Consider the following 21,961-nt stretch of genomic DNA (forward strand, 5'->3'; position numbering starts at 1 on the left):
AGATCCAAAAATCCAGAGATGGGATAAATCCAAGAAAAACAAAAAAATAACAAGGAAAAAGTCATTGCTGTAATTTTGTAGGGTGGGGAGAATCATTTTCAACTGTATGAAGTTAAAAGAAAAAAGAATTGAGAACAACAAAAAACAAAAACAAAAAGCCTTTTTTGAAAGATAAAGACAAAAAGAAGATATTCCATGTCGTCTTCTGCATGTCTGCTACTGTTCTCCAGACCACCTTGGCTTTGGTCCAGAACAAGAACAGCTAAGGAAGAAAAAAAATGATCTTTTTTTTTTTGTTCAAGTTGAACAAAAAAAAAAGAAAGAAAGAAAAAAAGAAAAAAGACGAAGAAGAAAAAAGAAGAAAAAAAAAGAGGGACAAATGGTAAGCTGTGACTGGGCTATGGCCAAAAGACCTGGATATGCTTTCTTTGAAGCATATCAGAAATTAAATTATCTTTTTTTTCAAAAATGAAGAAACAAAATAAGTGAAAGGAAAAGGGAAGTGGAAATAAAGGTCACAACATGAGAATCACTGATCATAACCAAACAGAACAAAGGAAAAATTAATGATGGACATTTCTGGTGTTTTTTAAAAAACAGGACAAAAGATGAGAAGGATGAAAGGACAGAAAGAATGAGTAAGATCATTCTGTGAACGTTAGTTCAGCACTCTTACCTCTTATTGGTGTACCACCTGGGTGGATAATATGAATGCAAATAAGATTAGAAAGAAGAAGCATTAGTACGAGAAGAAGGAGGCTAGGGCTTTGGAAGAAGAATCAAATTAGATTTACAGAATTAAATAAGGTCTTAAAAACTTGAAATACTATACTTTTAAAACAGGAATATATTAGATAGAATTATTAGAGTATAAAAGCAAGTTGCACTGTACCACAAAGGGCAAAGGCCACAAAAAGCAGGATCGCTGCTCTCAGAAAAGCTTCTGAGTTCTTAGTGTCTTGTTATATAGGGTTAGAAATATATCGTATAGTCCTCACATCCTTAAAGAAAAACTTTACCATAATATATTTAATACATAGTTTAGGAAAATATTGGCTATTCTATTTAAGGGGGTGTGTGTGTGTGTATATATATATATAATATATATATATATATATAGATAGAGAGTGAGGAAACACTGAAGGCTATCTGGAAACACTGCAGTTTAGGTTGGATTATGGCATTCACGGCACTGTATCTGTGTGATACTTGTGTTCTGTTTCTTCTAGACCGGTGTTGCTATGATTGATACAACATTTCTGTGGAGGTGTGTGTGTGCGCCACTAGGGAGATCTGGTGACTACACTGACTGTTAGTAAAATGCATGCCATGCATTTTAAGAATAATAATCATCATAATAATATAATAATAATATTCTGAATATGGAAATTAGTGGGGGTGAAGTGCGCTTCAGAACTAAGCACTTACCAATAGATTCTGGAGATTTAAATACGGAGAGAAGAAAGACAGCATAAAAATATTATTATATTCCTTATAATTTGGCACAAAGTTTTCAGTTAAAACTTTATATACTAAATAATCTACTTCACATGTGAAAATTAATGCTTAATTTACATTAACAGTAGGTTAATTTACACAGTTCTGCTGACAACAAGCAAAGAGTCAGTTAACAAGACGATTTAACATCACAGGACAGGTCAAAAGCTGAGAATTCTGGGAAGACAGGTGATTAAACAACTTAGTTCTATAACAATATCACCATCATTGCCAAGGCAAAAGGTTTATTATCGCCCCATTACATTATTGGGGGATAAAGCTGTAAACTTAATAAATTTAGATTTCTTTTTTTAATTTAAAGGAGCAACAGAATAAACTAAGGTGGGTAGAAGGGAAGAAAGGACTATTAGGGAAGTGCAACCAGCAAAGAGAGAGAAGCAAAAGCTGGAGTCTACACCAAAAGCAGGCTTCTGTAGATCCAGACAATGTGGGATTCAGAAAGCTTTAGCGTGGGCGCACACTACTGTGGCTAAATGTGTTAGAAAAAGGCTCAGCCAGCAAAAAGCTCTTTTTTCATAGATTACCCAAGGACTTTTTTACCCATCCCCCTATTTTTAAAGGTAATATTACGCATGGGAAAAAGTACTGTGTTTTATGTATTAGTGAGAGGAAAGAAGATGTGTCCAAACTGGCTAATCTTTGGTGGCTTCAAATGTTGAAAAGACAGCACAAAACACACTTTTTATTGAATATTTTTAGTGTCTAAATATGAAAGTTTTTGATTTTGATGAATATAACCATTGGTACTCCTTGAAAGTTCTGAATGAAGTCCAATGTTGAAATAAATTTGTGATAAAAAAAAGGAAAAGAAGAAAGAAAGAGGAGAAAATGGATCCATCAAATACTGCAGATAAGCAGTAAAGAAAAAAATATCAAAAATACAGTCACAGCAGTGAGCAATGTGGAGTGAACAGAAGCTGCAAAACACACACACAGAGACAGACTCTGGAACAGGCTATGGCAACATCACAGACATGGACAACACAGTCAATAACATAGAGAAGAGAAGAAGAGAAATTTTACCTATAAATAAATTTAAAAAAAAATAGTGTGAGAGAACAACTCTGGGTGCTATTGGAAACAGTAACAAGACCCTACCTGATCGTAACTGTTTGATACGTCCATTGTTGTTGCTTGTGTCAACAGGTAAGAAATCTTTAAACCAAGTTATTTCAGGATCAGGATTGCCACTGGCTGCGCATAACATAGTGGCTGTGCGAGTGCGTTCAACCACCTTCAACTGGGGGCCCATATCAATGGTGGGAAAACCACGAGGAATTTGATCCTCTGAAAAGGAAACACACAGAATGATTTTATAACAATTGTTAACCTTTGTTATAAAAGTGCCAGGTAAGGTCTTCCAGAGCAGAAAACAGTGGAGCAGAGAGTCAGGCAGCCCATCTGGTCCTCAGATGCTAGAGTGGCTCCTATGAGACCACACTAGCGAGCAAAAGTAAGAGCCTCTCCCACTTGAGCTGTTCTATGTTACGCCAGGGTTTGTCAGTCCAGTCAGAGTTAGGGGAGAATAAAGACACTTTTCTATCAGCTCTCTGTCAGCTTGCCATAGCTGAGGATCTGGCCCACTGTGTATGTAATGTATTATAACCTTACCAACACTGTTCCTGTTGAATATACAGTCATACCCCGAGATACACCCATTCAAGTTATGAGAATTCAACTTTACAAGGAGTTTCATTTAATACCCCTACTTCAGCTTACGAGGCATTTCTTCACATTCATGAGGACCGATTTGGATGCTGGCGGCTCTGGTAGGCAAGCACCGAGGGGATGGAGTCAGCTGCATTGGTCTTGATAAAGAGGCTGTGCAGGGGGGCAGCAGCGCCCTGTGAGAGGGCAGCAGTCTGGTGCGGGGAGGTAGACTCATCCAAGTCCTGGCAGTGGATCACGCCACTCTGAGAGACGTGGATGCTGGGCGTGCAGCCCATCCCAGCCTCACTGCTGCTGCTCACCCCCCAGGTGGCTAGGGGGCTGCCACCACCTGCCCTGTCCAGCTGTGCCTCGGGTGCCACTCGCCGTCTGTGGCGCTCCCTCCCATTTAGTGCCTGGCTCGCTCACTGCTGCCACCTTGGCTGCCACCGGCGGGACCTCTCCACTGTGCAGCCCCGAACGAGAGAGGCATCACCCCTCGCCAGCCAGGAACCCCCTGTGCCTGCCTAGCTTCCCACGCAGCCAGCCCCTGGCAGAGCCCCCTTCCCACTTAACCTAAGCTGCGCTCAGGCCGGGCTGCCTCCCCTTGACCTGCTCGGCCCTGCCCGCCCCCTTGCACCAGATTTAATGGGATTTGGTGTTGTTTTAGCATAAATGGGTGTACATTTTGGGGCTCAGGAATGCATAAAATTTTTTCCCATTGAAATTAATGGTAATTACATTTTTGAATTACAAGAATTCACCCTCAGCGGGGTTTTTCAGGAACTAATTACCCTCATAAGGTGGGGGAAGACTGTATGTAGAAGGTTGCCTAGTGGTTACGGTATTAGCATGGGAACTGCAAGTCACATGTTCAATTTCCTCCCTTGCCTGTGAGTTTGGGAAAATGATGTCTGAATTCCTCACAGGTAGAATGGTAATAAATATCACTTCACTACCTGAGAAGGGTGTTGTGGGATTGAATATATTAAAATATGTATGAGGAGCCCAGGTATTGCAACTGGGGGATAAATACTTAGAATCATCATAATGATTTTGAAAGTGTACACACATAACATCTTTCATACAAAGCACCCAGATAATATAGTAATGGGCATCGTATACAAAAACCTACCATTCAAACCAACTGAAGTCAGCATGAAAACTCCTTTTGATTTCAAGGAGGCCAGGATTTCACACAGATCTGAGGAGAATCTTATTAACTTTATCACATAACTTAAAGATTGCCTAAGAAGGTGGTGTTTGAGTCTGTTTTAGGTTAGGATTTGGGGTTCAGTTTCAAAACTGAATCAGAACTTGAGTAAGATTTGGATTCAGCAGTGCTGAAATATCAAGAGCTGTTCTTGAAGGAATCTGTCTAGATTTTGATCCAAAATAGAAAAAATCTCCAGACCAGTCATTCTTATAAGAAAGCAGCTACACCGAAGTCCAAAACAGCCAGGACCAAATGTGGAGGGACAGACTAGTTAGCAGGGATTTTATTCCAGACCCTAAACCCTCTGAAATCTGAGGAAGTTCACGTTTCATGTATTTTTGGCTCCAGTTCATTGGTGATACAGACTAATTGCTCTTCTACTTCTGCAGTAGAACACAACAACTATTGAACACTCCACAGCTAAGCTGTATATAGTTTAGAATAACCAGTTTAAGATTCTTGGTGGAGTTAAACGGACAATGTCAGAACCCAAAAAACAAATTTTCGTCTCTTACAAAAAATGGGATCAGTTGCAGTTTTCCACATCAACCAAATGTCAGCATCTTCAGTATTGCCTCTCCTATTAAGGTCCTCATCCTGAGAAGTACTGAACATCTTCCATTTCCAGGGAAGCCTGGGAATTGTAGGTGCTCAGCACATCTCAGGATCAGGAACTAAGAAATTAGAATGCCATCTATTAAATCATTAACAGTATTTTCTGTAGCACTTGCCTTTTAACTATACATTCCTATTCCAAGAAGTGACCTGGAGTAATTAAAACTGATAAAATCATACCATACATTAATAAGTCTGGCACTGTTTAAAAGAACACATGTTGTAAAATGCTCTTCCCATCTGTGGTCTCTCTTCTTAAGACTAAATTCTAAATTCTTTGTGTCATGGAATACCTTTTATTATGCATCTGTTATGTCTACCAAAATGAGAGAGGCCAGCAGGCTTAAAAGCCAGAGGCATGAGCGACCAGGGGAGCAAAGCACACAGGGAGCTGCAGACAGGGGAGTTTAAGAGGGAGGACAGCAAGTGAGCCTGCCGCTGAAGAAGCTACCAGGTGAGAGTGCTGATCTCTGGGTGAGTGAGCGTGTGCTTTAACTGCCGGCATTTGAACTGCCATTTTGATTCGGGGGGTGGTGGTGGTTCAGTTTCAGTTTCAGTTTCAGTGGCAGTTGGGACTGCCTGCCTGACCGTATGCTCTCTTGATCAACCCTCCCCTGTGTGACTCATAGGGGGAGGGCCTGAGAGAGGCCAGCAGGCTTAAAAGCCAGAGGCAGGAGTGACCAGGGGAGCGAAGTGGACAGGGAGCTGCAGACAGGGGAGTTTAAGAGGGAGTTTGAGAGGGATTGTGACAGAGAGGACTATAACGGTTAGAAAGACCCGCAACACCTGTGCCAGCACTACTGCTGTCTCCTCCACTTGTGCCTGTAGCCAGACAGACTGCCTGACCATGGATGTTTCTACCCAGATCCTGGTGTGGTTCTGCAAGGACTGTGGCTTGCCGTTCCCACTTAATGATACTCAGGCTGAGGGGAATATTCAGTGTGAAAGGTGCCTGCTGGTGGAATCTCTCAGGCGGCAGGTGGGGGAGCTACAGGAGGTGGTGGCCAGGTTGAGGAGTATCCAAGTCCATGAGCAGTTCCTGGATAGTATTCAGGTGGAGACTGCCGATGTAACTGTCCCAGTGCACAGGATGGCTGATAAACCACTGGAGGAGGTGGACCAGGGTGGACACTGGCAGCTGGTTACTTCTCGCAGCAGGCTGTGTCCCACCCCTGCTCAGAACCCTCCCACCGTGGTACTGGAAAACCGTTATGCTGTACTCAATACAGGAGACCAAGAATTACCCTGTACAGAAGAGGAGAAGCCTCGTACCCCCAAGGCTAGGAAGTCTACTGCCACCCCTGCAAGAAGGAAACGTAGAGTAGTGGTGGTTGGAGACTCTCTTCTGAGGGGGACGGAGGCGCCCATCTGTTGCCCTGACATTTCATCTCGGGAGGTGTGCTGCCTGCCGGGGGCCCATATCCGAGATGTTATGCAGACATTGTCGAGGATTATCCAGCCCTCTGACTACTATCCCATGCTTCTCATCCATGTAGGCACTAATGGTACTGCGAGGTGTGACGCTGAGCAGGTCAAGAGTGACTTCAGGGCTCTGGGGGCACGGGTCAGGGAGTTTGGGGCACAGGTGGTATTCTCTTCAATCCTGCCTGTCAGAGGTAAGGGCCCAGGCAGAGACAGGTGTATCCTAGAGGTGAATGCTTGGTGGTGTAGATGGTGTCGCCAGGAAGGCTTTGGTTTCTTTGACGACGGGATCCTTTTCCGGGAAGGACTGCTAGGCAGAGATGGCGATCACCTTTCAAGGAGGGGGAAGACCATATTCGGACACAGGCTGGCTAACCTAGTGAGGAGGGCTTTAAACTAGGTTCGACGGGGGCAGGGGAGCAAAGCCTGCAGGTAAGTGGAGAGCATGGATACCTGGGAGATGAACTTTAAATGGAAGGGAGTATGGGCTACACTGGGAGAGTAAACAGAGGGCCAAGGCAAAACTGGGAGGCAAGACCAAATCAATGTCTGAGATGCCTATATACAAATGCAAGAAGTATGGGAAATAAACAAGAAAAATTGGAAGTACTAATAAATGAATACAACTATGATATCGTTGGCATCACAGAAACTTGGTGGGATAATACTCATGATTGGAGTGTTGGTATTGAAGGGTACAGCCTGCTTAGGAAGGACAGACAGGGAAAGAAGGGAGGAGGTGTTGCCTTGTATATTAAAAATGTACACACTTGGACAGAGGTGGAGATGGACGCAGGAGATGGACGGGTTGAAAGTCTCTGGGTTAGACTCAGAGGAGTAAAAAACAAGGATGAGGTCCTACTAGGAGTCTACTCCAGGCCCCCTAGCCAGGTGGAAGAGGTAGATGAGGCTTTCTTTAAACAGCTAACAAAATCATCCAGGGCCCAGAATTTGGTGGTGATGGGGAACTTCAACTATCCAGGTATATGTTGGGAAACTAATACAGCAGGGGACAGACTGTCCAATAAATTCTTGGATTGCATTGCAGACAAATTTTTATTCCAAAAGGTTGAAAAATCTACCGGGGAAAAGCTGTTCTAGATTTAATTTTAACAAATAGGGAGGAAATTATTGAGAATTTGAAAGTGGAAGGATGCTTGGGTGAAAGTGATCATGAAATCACAGAGTTCACAATTCTAAGGAAGGGTAGAAGGGAAAACAGTACAATAGAGAGAATGGATTTCAGGAAGGCAGATTTTGATAAACTCAGACAGCTGGTAGGTAAGGTCCCATGGGAAGCTAAACTGAGGGGAAAAATGGCTGAGGAGAGTTGGCAGTTTTTCAAAGGGACATTATTAAGGGCCCAAAAGCAAGCTCTCCCGCTGCGTAGGAAAGATAGAAAACATGGCAAAAGACTGCCTTTGCTTAACCAGGAGATCTTGCATAATCTCAAAATAAAAAAGGAATCGTATAAGAAATGGAAACTAGGACAAATTACAAAGGACGAATATAGGCAAACAACACGAGCATGCAGGAGCAAGATTAGAAAGGCTAAGGCCCAAATAAGCTCAAACTAGCTACAAGTATAAAAGGAAACAAGAAGGTGTTTTACAAATACATTGATAACAAGAGGAAGACCAAGGAGAGGGTAGGGCCATTGGTCAGAGAGGAGGGAGAAACAGTAACAGGGAATTTGGAAATGGCAGAGATGTTTAATGATTTCTTTGTTTCGGTCTTCACTGAGAAATCTGAAAGAATGCCCGACATAGAGAATGCTAGTGAAAAAGGGGTAGGTTTAGAAGTTGAAATAAGAAAAGAACAAATTAAAATTTACTTAAAAAAATTAGATGTCTGCAAATCACCAGGGCCTGATGAAATGCATCCTAGAATCCTCAAGGAGCTCATAGAAGAGGTATCTGAGCCTTTAGCAATCATTTTTGGAAAATCGTGGGAGAAGGGAGAGATTCCAGAAGACTGGAAAAGGGCAAATATAGTACCCATTTATAAAAAGGGGAACAAGAATAACCCGGGAAACTACAGGCCAGTCAGCTTAACTTCTGTGCCAGGAACGATAATGGAGCAGGTAATTAAAGAAATCATCTGCAAGCATTTGGAAGGTGGTAAGGTGATAGGGAACAGCCAGCATGATTTTTGTTAAAAACAGATCATGTCAAACCAATCTAATAGCTTTCTTTGTTAGAATAACGAGCCTTGTGGATAAGGGAGAAGTGGTGGATGTGGTATACCTAGACTTCAGTAAAGCATTTGACACGGTCTCACATAATATACTTATCAATAAACTACGCAAATACAACTTAGATGGGGCTACTATAAGGTGGGTGAACAACTGGCTGGATAACCGTACCCAGAGAGTAGTTATTAATGGTTTTCAATCCTGCTGGAAAAGTATAACTAGTGGGGTTCCGCAGGGGTCTGTTTTAGGACTGGTTCTGTTCAATATCTTCATTAACAATTTAGATATTGACATAGAAAGTATACTTATTAAGTTTGCAGATGATACCAAGCTGGGAGGGGTTGCAACTTCTTTGGAGGATAGGGTCATAATTCAAAAGGATCTGCATAAACTGGGGAAATGGGCTGAGGTAAACAGGATGAAGTTTAATAAGGACAAATGCAACGTGCTCCACTTAGGAAGGAACAATCAGTGTCACACATACAGAATGGGAAAGGACGGCCTAGGAATGAGTACAGCAGAAAGGGATCTATGGGGTATAGTGGACCACAAGCTAAATATGAGTCAACAGTGTGATGCTGTTGCAAAAAAAGCAAACATGATTCTAGGATGCATTAACAGGTGTGTTGTGAACAAGACACGAGAAGTCATTCTCCCACTCTACTCTGTGCTAGTTAGGCCTCAGCTGGAGTATTGTGTCCAGTTCTGGGCACCGCAGTTCAGGAAGGATGTGGAGAAATTGGAGAGGGTCCAGAGGAGAGCAACGAGAATGATCAAAGATCTAGAGAACATGACCTATGAAGAAAGGCTGAAAGAATTGGGCTTGTTTAGTCTGGAAAAGAGAAGATTGAGGGGGGGACATGATAGCAGTTTTCAGGTATCTAAAAGGGTGTCATAAGGCAGAGGGAGGGAACTTGTTCTTCCTTGCCTCTGAGGATAGAACAAGAGGCAATGGACTTAAATTGCAGCAGGGGAGGTTCAAGTTGGACATTAGGAAAAAGTTCCTAACTGTCAGGGTGATCAAACACTGGAACGAATTGCCAAGGGAGGTGGTAGAATCTCCATCACTGGAGATATTTAAGAAGAGGTTAGATAGATGGCTTTCAGGGATGTTCTAGAAAGTGCTTGGTCCTGCCATGAGGGCAGGGGGCTGGACTCGATGGCCTGTCGAGGTCCCTTCCAGTCCTACTCTTCTATGATTCTATGAGGCCCTGATACCTGATTGGGGGCCCTAATGCACTAGTTAAAGACAAATAAAATAATAAGAAATAAGTTTCAGGGTGTGAGCCAGGCTTTTTTTTCTTTTTTTACAAGTTCCATTAACTTATTTCTCCCTGTGGGTGAAATTTATTCCTCTATACAGATCTATGTACCACTTAAAGTTCCACTGAAGGCATCATTATTTGTCTTAAGAGAGACTTAACTGATACACAAAGGCTGTGTTGAGTCTACACAGCTGTGTATGTCAGCTAAAGAGTGTGTATGTGTCAATGTTGGTGTGCAGAATGTTTTTTTTGGGGGGGAGACTGTTAGGAGAGAAAAGATAGGGATTTCAGACAAAGATATCTGAGTTAGTAACCCTTTGAATTTACATGCAAGTTGAATGCCCAACTCCCTTGGGTCCCTTTAAACCCCAACTGGAATATATTATATATATTTATAGATTACGTAAATCAAATACATAGCCTGTGTCTACACTACAGAGTTCTGTCAACAGAAGTCACTGTCGACAGATACTTCCTAACAGAACCTTTGTCTACAGAACATGTCCACACCTGATACAGGCTCCCCCTGTCAATGCCCTCTGTCGACAGAGAGTGGCCAGATTGTCCAGCCCTCAACAAAACAGCCAACCAGAAACTCTGCAAACAGGGCTGCCCAGTGAACCGGAAGCCTCTCTATTGACAGAGGTCCCCCCGGAGTGTCTACACTACTTTTTTGTTGATAGAATATGTCAACAGAGGCACTGTGCATCATTTGGTCAAGACAGAACTCTGCTGAGAAAACTGATGTGTTCTGTTGACAGATTCATGACAGAATGCATTTGTAGTGTGGATGCTCCCTAGTTTTGTTGACAGAATGCCTCCATGTAGGAGCCATGATACAGCCAAGATCAACTTTGACGCGATCATGGCAGATTATGTAACCCTAGGAAGGAAGATCAAGGCATATGGAGTGCACGTGGTGTTCTCGTCCATCCTCCTGGAGGAAGGAAGGGGTCCAGCTCAAGATTGTCGAAGAGCAGAGGTAAATGCATGGTTACAGAAGTGGTGTAGCAGAGAAGGATTTGGCTTCTTTGACTATGGGATTCTCTTTCGTGAACAGATGTTGCTGGGAAGAGATGGAATCCACCTAATGAAGAGAGGAAAGAACATCTTTGTGAGTAGGCTTGCAAACCTAGTGTAGAGGGCTATAAACTAGGTTCATCAGGGGATGGTGACACAAGCCCTGAGGTAAGTGGGGAAGGAGAGAACAATCAAATAGGTTTTCTGGGTGCAGCGGAGAAAGTGGGACAAACAGCCACTTCTCTAAGATGCTTGTATACAAATGCCAGAAGCCTAGGGAACAAACAGGAAGAATTAGAGGCCCTGGCATAGTCAAAGAAGCATGAGGTGGTTGAAATAACAGAGACATGGTGGGATGATTCTCATAACTGGGGCATGGTCATGAAAGGCTATAAACTGTTTAGGAAGGACAGGCAGGGCAGAGAAGGAGGAGGAGTTGTGCTTTATGTGAGGAAGCATTATGATCGTTCAGAGCTTCAGTATAAGGAGGGAAAAAATCCAGTTGAGGGTCTTTGGGTTAAGCCTAGAGGTGGAAGTAACAGAGGTGATGATGTAGTTGAAGTCTGCTATAGACTGCTAGATCAGGGAGATGAGGTAGATGAGGATTTCTTCAGACAGCTAAGTGAATCTTCCAAATCACAGGCCCTGGTTCTCATGGGAGACTTTAATCATCTGGACATTTGTTTGGAGACCAATACAGAAGCACACAGACAATCTAGGAAGTTTTTGGAGAATGTGGGGGATAACTTCTTGGTACAAGTGCTGAAAGAACCAACCAGGGGCTGTGCACAACTTGACCTGCTGCTCACAAACAGGGAAGAACTACTAGGAGGAATAAAAGTGAATAGAAACCTAGACTATAGTGGCCATGAGATAGTATATTTCGGGATCCAGACAAACGGAAGAAGGGTGAGCAGTAACATAAAGACCCTTCATTTCAAAAGAGCAGACTTTGACTCCCTGAGAGAACTGATAGTCAGGATCCCTTGGGAAATGAAGATGAAGGGGAAAAGATGGCAGTACTTTAAACAAGTCTTACCCAAGGCACGGGAACAAACCATCCTGCTGCATAGTAAGAAATGCAAACATGGTAGGCTACCAGCTTGGCTTAACAGGAAAATCCTCAGTCAGCTTAAACTCAAAAATGGATGCATACAAGAAATAGAAATGTGGACAGCTGACTAAGGAGGGGTATAAACACATGGCTGGAGAATGCCAGGGAGTAATCAGGAAAGTGAAAGCACAATTGGAACTGCAGCTGGCAAGGGATGTGAAGGGTAACAAGAAGGGTCTCTACAGGTATGTTAACAATAAGCAGGTTATCAGAGAAGGTGTGGGGCCATTACTGGATGAGAGAGGTAACCTAAGCCGTGTCTACACATGCACGCTACTTTGAAGTAGCGGCGCCAACTTTGAAATAGCGCCCGTCACGGCTACACGTGTTGGGCACTATTTCGAAGTTGAAATCGACGTTAGGCGGCGAGATGTCGAAGTCGCTAACCCCATGAGGGGATGGGAATAGCGCCCTACTTCGACGTTCAACGTTGAAGTAGGGAACATGTAGGCGATCCGCGTCCCGCAACATCGAAATAGCGGGGTCCTCCATGGCGGCCATCAGCTGGGGGGTTGAGAGACGCTCTCTCTCCAGCCCTTGCGGGGCTCTATGGTCACCGTGTGCAGCAGCCCGTAGGCCAGGGCTTCTCGCTGCTGCTTCTGCAGCTGGGGATCCATGCTGCATGCACAGGGTCTGCAACTAGTTGTCGGCTCTGTGTATCTTGTGCTGTTTAGTGAAAGTGTGTCTGGGAGGGGCCCTTTAAGGGAGCGACTTGCTGTTGAGTCCGCCCTGTAACCCTATCTGCAGCTGTGCTTGGCACCTTATTTCCACGTGTGCTACTTTGGCGTGTAGACGTTCCCTCCCAGGGCCTATTTCGATGTGGTGCTGCGCAACGTCGATGTTGAACATCGACATTGCCAGGCCTGGAGGACGTGTAGATGTTATTCATCAAAATAGCCTATTTCGATGTGGCGACATCGAAATAGGCTGCTTCGATGTAGGGTTCACATGTAGAGGTAGCCCTAGTGACAGATGATATCACAAAAGCTGAAATACTCAATGATTTTTTTGTCTCAGTATTCATGGACAAAGTCAGCTCCCACACTATGGTGCTAAACAATGAAGTATGGGAAGGTGGAGGGCAGCCATCTGTGGGGAAGCAACAAGTTCTGAGCTATCTAGAAAAACTAGATGTACACAAATCCATGGGTCTGGATTTAATGCACCCAAGGGTACTGAGGGAATTGGCAGATATCATTGCTGAGCCTTTGGCCATTATCTTGAAGAGTCTCGGAGATCAGGAGAGATCCCGGATGATTGGAAAAAGGCAAACATAAGTGCCCATTTATAAAAAAGGAAAGAAGGACAATCCAGGGAATTATAGACCCGTCAGCCTTACCTCAATCTCTGGGAAAATAATAGAGGAGATCTTCAAGAAATCCATTTTGGAGCACTTGGAAGAGAGGAAAGTGATCAAAAGTAGCCACCATCGATTCACCAAGGGCAAGTCCTGTCTGACAGATCTGATTAGCTTCTGTGATGAGGTAACAGGCTCTGTGGACATGGGGAAGTCAGTGGATGTGATATACCTTGACTTCAGCAAAGCTTTTGATACAGTCTCCCACAACATTCTTGCTCACAAGTTAAGGAAATACTGATTGAATTCTTGGACTATAAGATGTATAGAAAGCTGGCTTGACGGTCAGGTCCAATGGGTAGTGGTCAATGGCTCAATATCTGGACGGCAGTCAGTTTCAAGCAGAGTGCTGCAAGGCTCAGTTCTGTGGCCCATGTTGTTCAACATCTTTCTTAACGACCTGGATGAGGGACTGGATTGCACCCTCAACAAGTTTGAGGATGACACAAAGTTAGGGGGAGAGGTAGATATGTTGGAGGGTACAGATAGGATCCAGAGTGACCTGGATAAATTGGAGGATTGGGCCAAAAGAAATCTGATGCAGTTCAACAAGGAGAAAAGTAGAGTCATGCACTGGGGTGGAAGAATCCCAAGCATTGTAATAGGCTGGGGACAGACTGGCTAAGCAACAGTAGAGTGGAAAGGGACCTAGGCATTATGGTGGATGAAAGGTTGGATGTGAGTAAACATTGCGCCCTTGTAGCCAAGAAGGCTAACAGCATACTAGGGTGCATTAGGAGAAGCATTGCAAGCAGATCTAGAGAAGTGGTTGTTCCCCTCTATTTGGCACTGGTGAGGCCACATCTGGAATATTGCGTCCAGTTTTGGGACCCCCAGTATAAAAAGGATGTGGATGTGCTGGAGCTGGTTCAGCAGAGGGTAACAAAAATTATTAAGGGTCTGGAGCACAAGACCTATGAGGAGAAGCTGAGGGCTTTGGGCTTGTTTAGTTTACAGAAGAGAAGACTGAGTGGTGATTTAATACCAGCCTTCAACTTCCTGAGGGGGGGCTCTAAAGAAGAGGCTGAGAAACTGTTCTCAGTTGTATCAGACAGCAGAACAAGGAGTAATGGTCTGAAGTTAAAGAAGGAGAGGGTAGTTTGGATACTAGGAAAAACTACTTCACCAGGGGGGTGGTGAAGCACTGGAATGCATTGCCTAGAGAGGTGGTGGATTCTCCATCCCTCAGGGTTTTTAAGTCCTGGCTTGACAAGGTCCTGGCTGGGATGACTCAGTGGAGGTTGATCCTGCTTAAAGCAGGGGTCTGAACTAAATGACCTCCTGAGGTCCCTTCCAGCCCTATGATTCTATGAACTCTGTAATGCAAATCCAGCTATAGGTTTTAGGTGCCTGACAACCCAGGAAGTAATTCTTGAAATATAGTAGGGACAGAGTATCTGACAAATCAGGCTATAGTAATTATAATAATCTGCTGGAATTGTATCAGCTTGTTCTTTACTGTTGTGAAGCTATAACCGATTTTTTAATACAGTCAGAGGGCTGCTCTCTGTCTAAAAAAGAAAAGTGAAAAAGTCAATAGCTGCTCTACAGTACATGCTTGATTATCAAATGCCTTGCCTGGCATCTACTGATGTGTAATTTTTTACAAGACAAAAATAATTTGTTAGGAATTGTCCGACATCAACTTCATTACTCTATTTGTACAGAAATTGTGTCATCTTTTAAGTCATTTCACCAAGCTTTTGGAGCCTTTTGAAATACTTTCATCCAACTATCCTTGAATACCTGACAAATCTATGCATTCTCCACGGACAGCTCTCCCCCTAGGGCTACTTAATCACTGGAAACAAGAACACATATAAATACTGCTCTGGTACAGCAGTCACTATTCTCCTGCAAGTTTCCATTTCCCTTCAGACCCAATATCTTCACTAATCGACAGCAAGTGTGAATTGTTCACAGTTCTGGGCACTTGCTATAGGCTCTTACCAAAAAAAATCTGAATTTAATAATAATTTATCAGATGTGAAGCCTTTACCTTGGGAATAACTGACAAGGTTTGACTTGTGCCAGGCAGAAAGCACTCTAATGCATTTGCATGACCTTTCCGTTCCTTCTTGCCTCATAAAGAACAATCCAGAGCAGCTTTTTTCCTATACACAAGTGCACAACAAAGATAATCTATCTTGCATACTAACAGGCTGGAGTATGTAAAGAGCGTTCCTTTCTTATTTTTAATAAGGGTAATTAAATTCCATCCGTCCTTCTTATGCACAGAACCTCTTTGAATGCAGTCTTCATTAAATTTTCATGAGAAACATCACAATGTAACAGATTCAAATAGCCAGAGCTGTTATACTTTGACAGTTGTGGCTTGTATCCAATATGGCTGTGAGGTATTTGGCAATAAAATCCAGTATTCAACATAAAATGGACTGGGGAAATAATGAATTTCTAATTGGGATGCTTATCACAGTGGGTGTATTTCTTAAGATGTTAATTGCTTTTTTCCCCTTTAAATTTATTAGTAATTTGAATAAAACTGTCTTTCCAGTTTGATGACACCAGGTTTGATATACCATCAATCATGTCATGTTGTAGTACCAAGAATCAAATCAATGAATGACTGTTAGCCAACATAAACAGTAGCTATGAAAATTATTAATACATACGTAGCTTTAAACACCTACATGAGATTCAAAGAAAAGAAAAGTATTTTATACATTTCATTAATATACCCATTAAGCTTTAAACTGCAGTACATACCACTGTTTCATATTAATATTCAATGATATGGAATTAGCCCTTAATTCATCAACAATTTAAATCAGACTTAACCTTCACAAAACCACTTGGCACTGTCATTTTGAGAGGACATTACAGGGCAGGTTATTATATTGTGCTTTGTAAGTATCATAAGTAATACAAACTTTGGTTACGATGGAAGCTATCATAGAAATACAGCTCAATCGTTGAATTTTGTGGTAGACAGATACATCATCCTAATTATTTTTGTTGCCCTTTTCTGAACTTTTTCCAATTCCAGGATATCTTTTTGATATGAGGTGACCACATCCACTCTCAGTATTCAAAATGTAAGCAAGCAATATATTTATATAGAGGCACGACACTGTTCTCTGTCCTATTCTCTATCCCTTTCTTAATGATTCCTAACATTTTATTTGTTTTTTTTGACTGCGGCTGCATGTCAAGTGGACATCTTCAGAGAACTATGCACAGGGACTCCAAGAACTTTCTTTTGAGTAGTAACAGCTAATTTAGTCCCCCTCATTTTATGCATGTAGTTGGGATTATGTTTTTCAATGTGCATTACACTGCATTTACCAACGTTAAAATTCACCTGCCATTTTAGTCACCTAGTTTTGTGAGATTCTTTTGAAGCTCTTGGGGTTAACATCTTAAGCAGTTTTGTATCATCTGCAAATTTTGCCACCTCACTGTTATCCCTACCTCTGGATCACTTAGGAATATGTTGAACAGGAGAGGTCACAGCACAGATCCCTGGAAGACACCACTAGTTAAATCTCTGCATTCTGAAAATTGGCCATTTATTCCTACCCTTTATTTCTACGAGATTGTTTGGGCATGATTTCCCTTTACAGAAACCATGTTTATCCCCAACAAATTGTGTCCATCTATGTGTCTGACAATAATGTTCTTTACTGCCATGTCAACCAATTTGCCTGGTACAAAAGTTAGACTTAATGGCCTGTAATTGCCAGGATAACCTCTAGACTTGTTATATAAAAATTGGCATCCAACTAGCTATCTTTTAGTCATCTGTTACAGAAAACTGATTTAAAGGACAGATGACAAACGACAGCAGTTCCACAATTTCATATTTGAGTTAATTCAAATATGTCATCTGTTCATTCAAATATGTCAGAATGTCATCTGGTTCTGGTAACTTATTGCTGTTAGTTTACCTATCTGTTCCAAAATCTCCTTTATTGACACCTCAGATTTGTCTGAGGATAGTTCCTCAGATTTGTCTCCAAAAAGGAATGGCTTAAGTTTGGGAATCTCCCTCATGCCCTCAGCCATGAAGAACAATGCTGTTCTTCAGATTCTTTCTTGGCCTTCATAATTATATATTTACCCTTCATTTGACAGAGTTTATACTCTTTTCTATTTTCCTCGCTAGGATTTAACTTCCACTTTTTATCTCTCACTACGTCTTTTATTAGTTGTTTAGCTACAGTGGTACTCTTTTTGTTTATATTTTTTTAAATTGGAGTACATGTTAAAGTTGAGTTGAAGTTGAAGTTGAGACACTATTATGGTGTCTTTGAAAAGTTTCCATGGAGCTTGTGGGAATTTCACTCTTAGCACTATACATTTTCATTTCTGTTTAACTAATCTCATTTTTATAGTTCTACTTTCTGATATTAAATGCCATACTGCTGTCGTGTTTTTTGCCACCACAGGGATGTTAAATTTAATTATATTATGGTCACTATTTTCAACTGGTCCAGCTATAGTCACCTCTTGAACAAGATCCTGTGCTCCACTTATGACTAAATCAAAAACTGTACCACCTCTTCTGGGTTCCAGAAGCAGCAGCTCCAAGAAGCAGTCATTTAAAGTGTCAAGAAACTTCATCTCTGCATCTTGTCCTGAGGTGACATATAACCAGTCAATATGAGGATATTTGAAGTCACCCATTATTATTGTTTGGTTTTTTTTCAGTTATGGTTTCTGTAATCATCCTGAGCATTTCACAGTCACTATCACCATCCTGGTCAGGTGGTCTGTAATAGATGCTTATTGCCAATAATATTTTTTTTGTGCTGGTACTTGTCGCTACTGAGTACCAGCACCTCAGCAGCACCAGCCCTGGGAATAGCTCTGATGGGGACAGGGTTGGGGGCTGATTAAGTATCAGCTCCTTGTTTTTTACAGAAAAGGCACTGCTTACTGTTATATTCATATTATTAGAGCATGGAATTACTAACTGTAGAGATCCTATGGAACTGTTTGGTACATTTAAGATTTTTACTTCATTTGATTTTACGCTTTCACATATAGTACCACTCTTGCAACAACATGACCTGTTCTGCCCTTTCACTATATATTTTTACAATGGCATCACTGTTTCCCATTGACTAATCTCTTTTCATCAAGCTCCTGTGATGACTACTATATCATTCAATATGAGGCACTCTAGTTCATAGAATCAGAGAGTCATAGAATTCTTGGTCTGGGAGAGAACTCAGGAGGTTATTGAGTCCAGCCCCCTGCCCAAAGCAGGATCAACACTAACTAAATCATCTCAGCCAAAACTTTGTCAAGCCAGGACTTAAAACCTCTAGGGATGGAGATTCCACCACCTTTTTAGGTAACACATTCCATTACTTTATCACCCTCCTGGTGAAATAGTTTTTCCTAATATCCAACCTAGACTCCCCCACTATAACTTCAGACCATTGCTCCTTGTTCTGCCACTTGTCGCTACCGAGAACAGCCCCTCTCCATCCTCTTTAGAACCCCCCTTCAGGAAGTTGAAGGCTGGTGTTAAATCACCCCTCACTCTTCTCTTCTTCAAACTAAATAAGCACAAATCCCTCAGCCTCTCCTTGGAGGTCATGTGTTCCAGCCACCTAATCATTTTGGTTGCCCCTGGCTGGATCCTCTACAATGCATCCACATCCTATCTATACTGGGGTAGGGGGGGCGAGGACAGAACTGGAAGCCAGATGTAGCCTCACCAGTGCCTAATAGAGGGGAATAATAACTTATCTATATCTGCTGGAAATGCTTCTACTAATGCACCCTAATATGCCATTAGTCTTCTTGGATACCAGAGTACACTGTTGATTCATATCCAGCCTCTCATCCACTGTAATTCTCAGATCCTCTTCTGCTTCACTGCTATTTAGCCAGTTGGTCCTCCGACTGTAACAATGCTTGGGATTCTTCCATCCCAAGTGCAGAACTCTGCACTTGTCCTTTTTGAACCTCATCCAATTTCTTTTGGCTCAGTCCTCCAATTTGTCTAGGTCACTCTGGATCCTGTCCCTATCCTCCACCGTATCTACCCATCTCCCTCCCTGTTCACACACTGTATTGTTTAGACTTCTAGCATTTGTATATAAATACTTTAAAAACTTGTCACTCTTTAGCTGTCAGCCTTTACGTGATGTGATTGAACGGGACTCTTTTTTCAGTTCGCTGTTTCTCATCAGCTCTTGCCGATATTTTATCATCTTCCATCCTTTCTTCTTTACTAGGGACATTAATAATCTCCATCAATCTCCATTAACAATTTCCTCCCCTAAGGGATGTCTCTTTCTGATCCATGTGCTTCTCCTCACCTGTCAGTTTTCCCTGAGTCCTTAGTTTAAAAGCTGCTCACAATCTTTTTAATTTTAATGGCAGCAGTCTAGCTCCATTTTGCTTTTGGTGGAGACTATCCTTCCTGTATAGGCTCCCCCATTAGCAAATGTTTCCCCAGCTCCTAATGAATTTAAACTCCTCTTCCCTTTACCATCATTTCATTCACACATGGAGACCCTACAGTTCTGTCTACTTGGCCCTGCATATGAAACTGGAAACATTTCAGAGCATGCTACCATCTTTCAGTGTGAAGGAAAATTATCCTCATCTTGTCAAGCAATGATCCAAATTATTCCATTAGCTCATATTTTCAGAAGAGGCAGATACTTTACTGTGAACAGTAGTGGTAGTATCAGGAGTATCACCATGAATTAGGAAAAGACAGCTGAGGTGATCCAGGCAGTAATATCCCACTACTGTCTGAAGAAGCAAGTCTTTTGTGACAGACTTCTCCGTAAAATGTACATTGCGCAGTAAAACATAGTCAAAAGCAGGGATACACATGCTGTCTGCATTCAAATGCAATACATCATCTGCAATCCACCACCCAAGTCAAGTGCATATTTATATAATAAAGAAGCTTTTTGGGCAGAATGTTGTGCAGTGAGTCAGAGATTATATCTGATACACAATATAGAATATCCGTAAGAGAAAAAAGAAAAGATAGGCTCATATTCTACAAATCAGGAAAGCTGAAACGCAACTTTAATTTGTTGAACAGTGGGTTAAAGGGCATGGAAATTGCTTACTCTTGGCATTCTTTCAGATTCATTCTTACTCTCTTTTAAAGCACAACTAAATATCGTCCCCAAGGGCCCTTTCCTTTTTTGTTTTTGTTTATATTACAGTCATTGTTTCTGACCCAGTATTTAGTCTTTCTGCTCCCATCTTTTCTGAGTCAGACTTCATCTACTTTTTGCTTTTCATCTGAAATGTTTATAAGGGAGTATTTTATTACACTATTAATATTTGCTTGTATTTAGCATAATGCTTCAATAAGGTGCCTAAGTTACTATGGAAATTTGACCACAAGTCTTCTGCCCTTCCCCATCAGTTTGATTTCTCTGGCCTCACAGAAGCAGTACTCAGACTCCCCAAGGAATTACTCTGGGATAGGATGGGGGAGGGGGAAAATACTCCAGACATTCTCATTTGGGGAAAAGTAGAGCTGACAGTGAAAAGACATATTCAGGGGAAAGAAGGTTCTTCTTTATGGTTGGTAAGTCTGTGTATCTAATCAGGAAGAGACAAATGCAATGACCAGCATTCTGAGCAATTTTCTTAAGTGGGAATAATTTCAAATAAAAGTCTGACATCCTATGGGCTAATAGCAGCAATAAAAGCTTTTAAAAACAGTCTGGGGCTGGAGCACCCATAGGAAAAAATAGTGGGTACTCAGCTCTGACAACTGCACTGATCAGTTCCTCCACCTTGCCTCTCAGAGCTGCCTGCCCACAATCATCTGTTCAGCGGTGTGCCAGAGGTGCTAGAGGGATAGTGAATGTGGACTAGAATGAAGGATGAGTGGAATGGGAGTCAGAAGAGGCAATGAGAGAGCAGAGCAGGTCTCATGCACCCACCCCTCAGGACTTAGGAAGTCAGCACTTCTGGGTGGTAGAGTCTATATCTATCTCCACCATAATCTACATAGCAAATAAGATAAACATTCAAGCTAACATGGCTACCCCTCCAATACTATTCAAGCTGTTGTGTTTTTCCATTACACTAACAAGGAATAATGTATTGCAAGAGCCACTCATGGCTTTGCCACTAGCAAATTTTAAAGATGTTCCCTACACTGTGGAATCAAAAGGCACATCACAGTCTACACATGGAGTATTCCCTTTATACATTAAAAATACTGATGATAAAATGCTACAATAAAGTTTATTACTTCAAAGAAGTATGAATTAAGCTTTTATTTTCACTATCCCAGATGGCAGCAGCATATAATTTGCCCTGTGTTTTGGTATAATTTGGTATCATGTTATTCAAAATCATTCTTCCTCCAACTGAACTGAATGTAGGATTGGAAACAGCAAACACAAGAGGGGTTAAAAAAAGCCAAATCAACATTTTGTAGCAAAGTTGGGATTCTGGGCTATTACTGAAAAAACATTCACATGAATACACTGTAAAAAACACAAAGAAAGTGATTTCTAATTATAAATAAAAGCCTACTCTAAGTTGGCTAGAAATTATATAACGCTTCAGAAAACTGCCATTTAATAAACATTATTCCTATTGGAATATTTTACAAAGTACTATTTTGCCA

The 21,961-nt window shown here is 41.9% G+C and overlaps 1 protein-coding gene across 5 annotated transcripts in view; it reads right to left on the reverse strand.

Moving 5' to 3' along the window:
• The window catches only part of PTPRD (protein tyrosine phosphatase receptor type D), a 495,679-nt gene that overhangs the window by 171,229 nt on the left and 302,489 nt on the right, over positions 1-21,961 (reverse strand). For all 5 annotated transcript variants that reach the window (XM_074994889.1, XM_074994887.1, XM_074994886.1 and 2 more), the window contains exon 5: positions 2,617-2,805. In XM_074994889.1, coding sequence (XP_074850990.1) covers positions 2,617-2,805 — 189 coding nt within the window. The remainder of the gene's footprint in view (positions 1-2,616; positions 2,806-21,961) is intronic.

Source organism: Carettochelys insculpta, chromosome 5 (assembly GCF_033958435.1).
Source record: "Carettochelys insculpta isolate YL-2023 chromosome 5, ASM3395843v1, whole genome shotgun sequence".
NCBI lineage: Eukaryota > Metazoa > Chordata > Testudines > Carettochelyidae > Carettochelys > Carettochelys insculpta.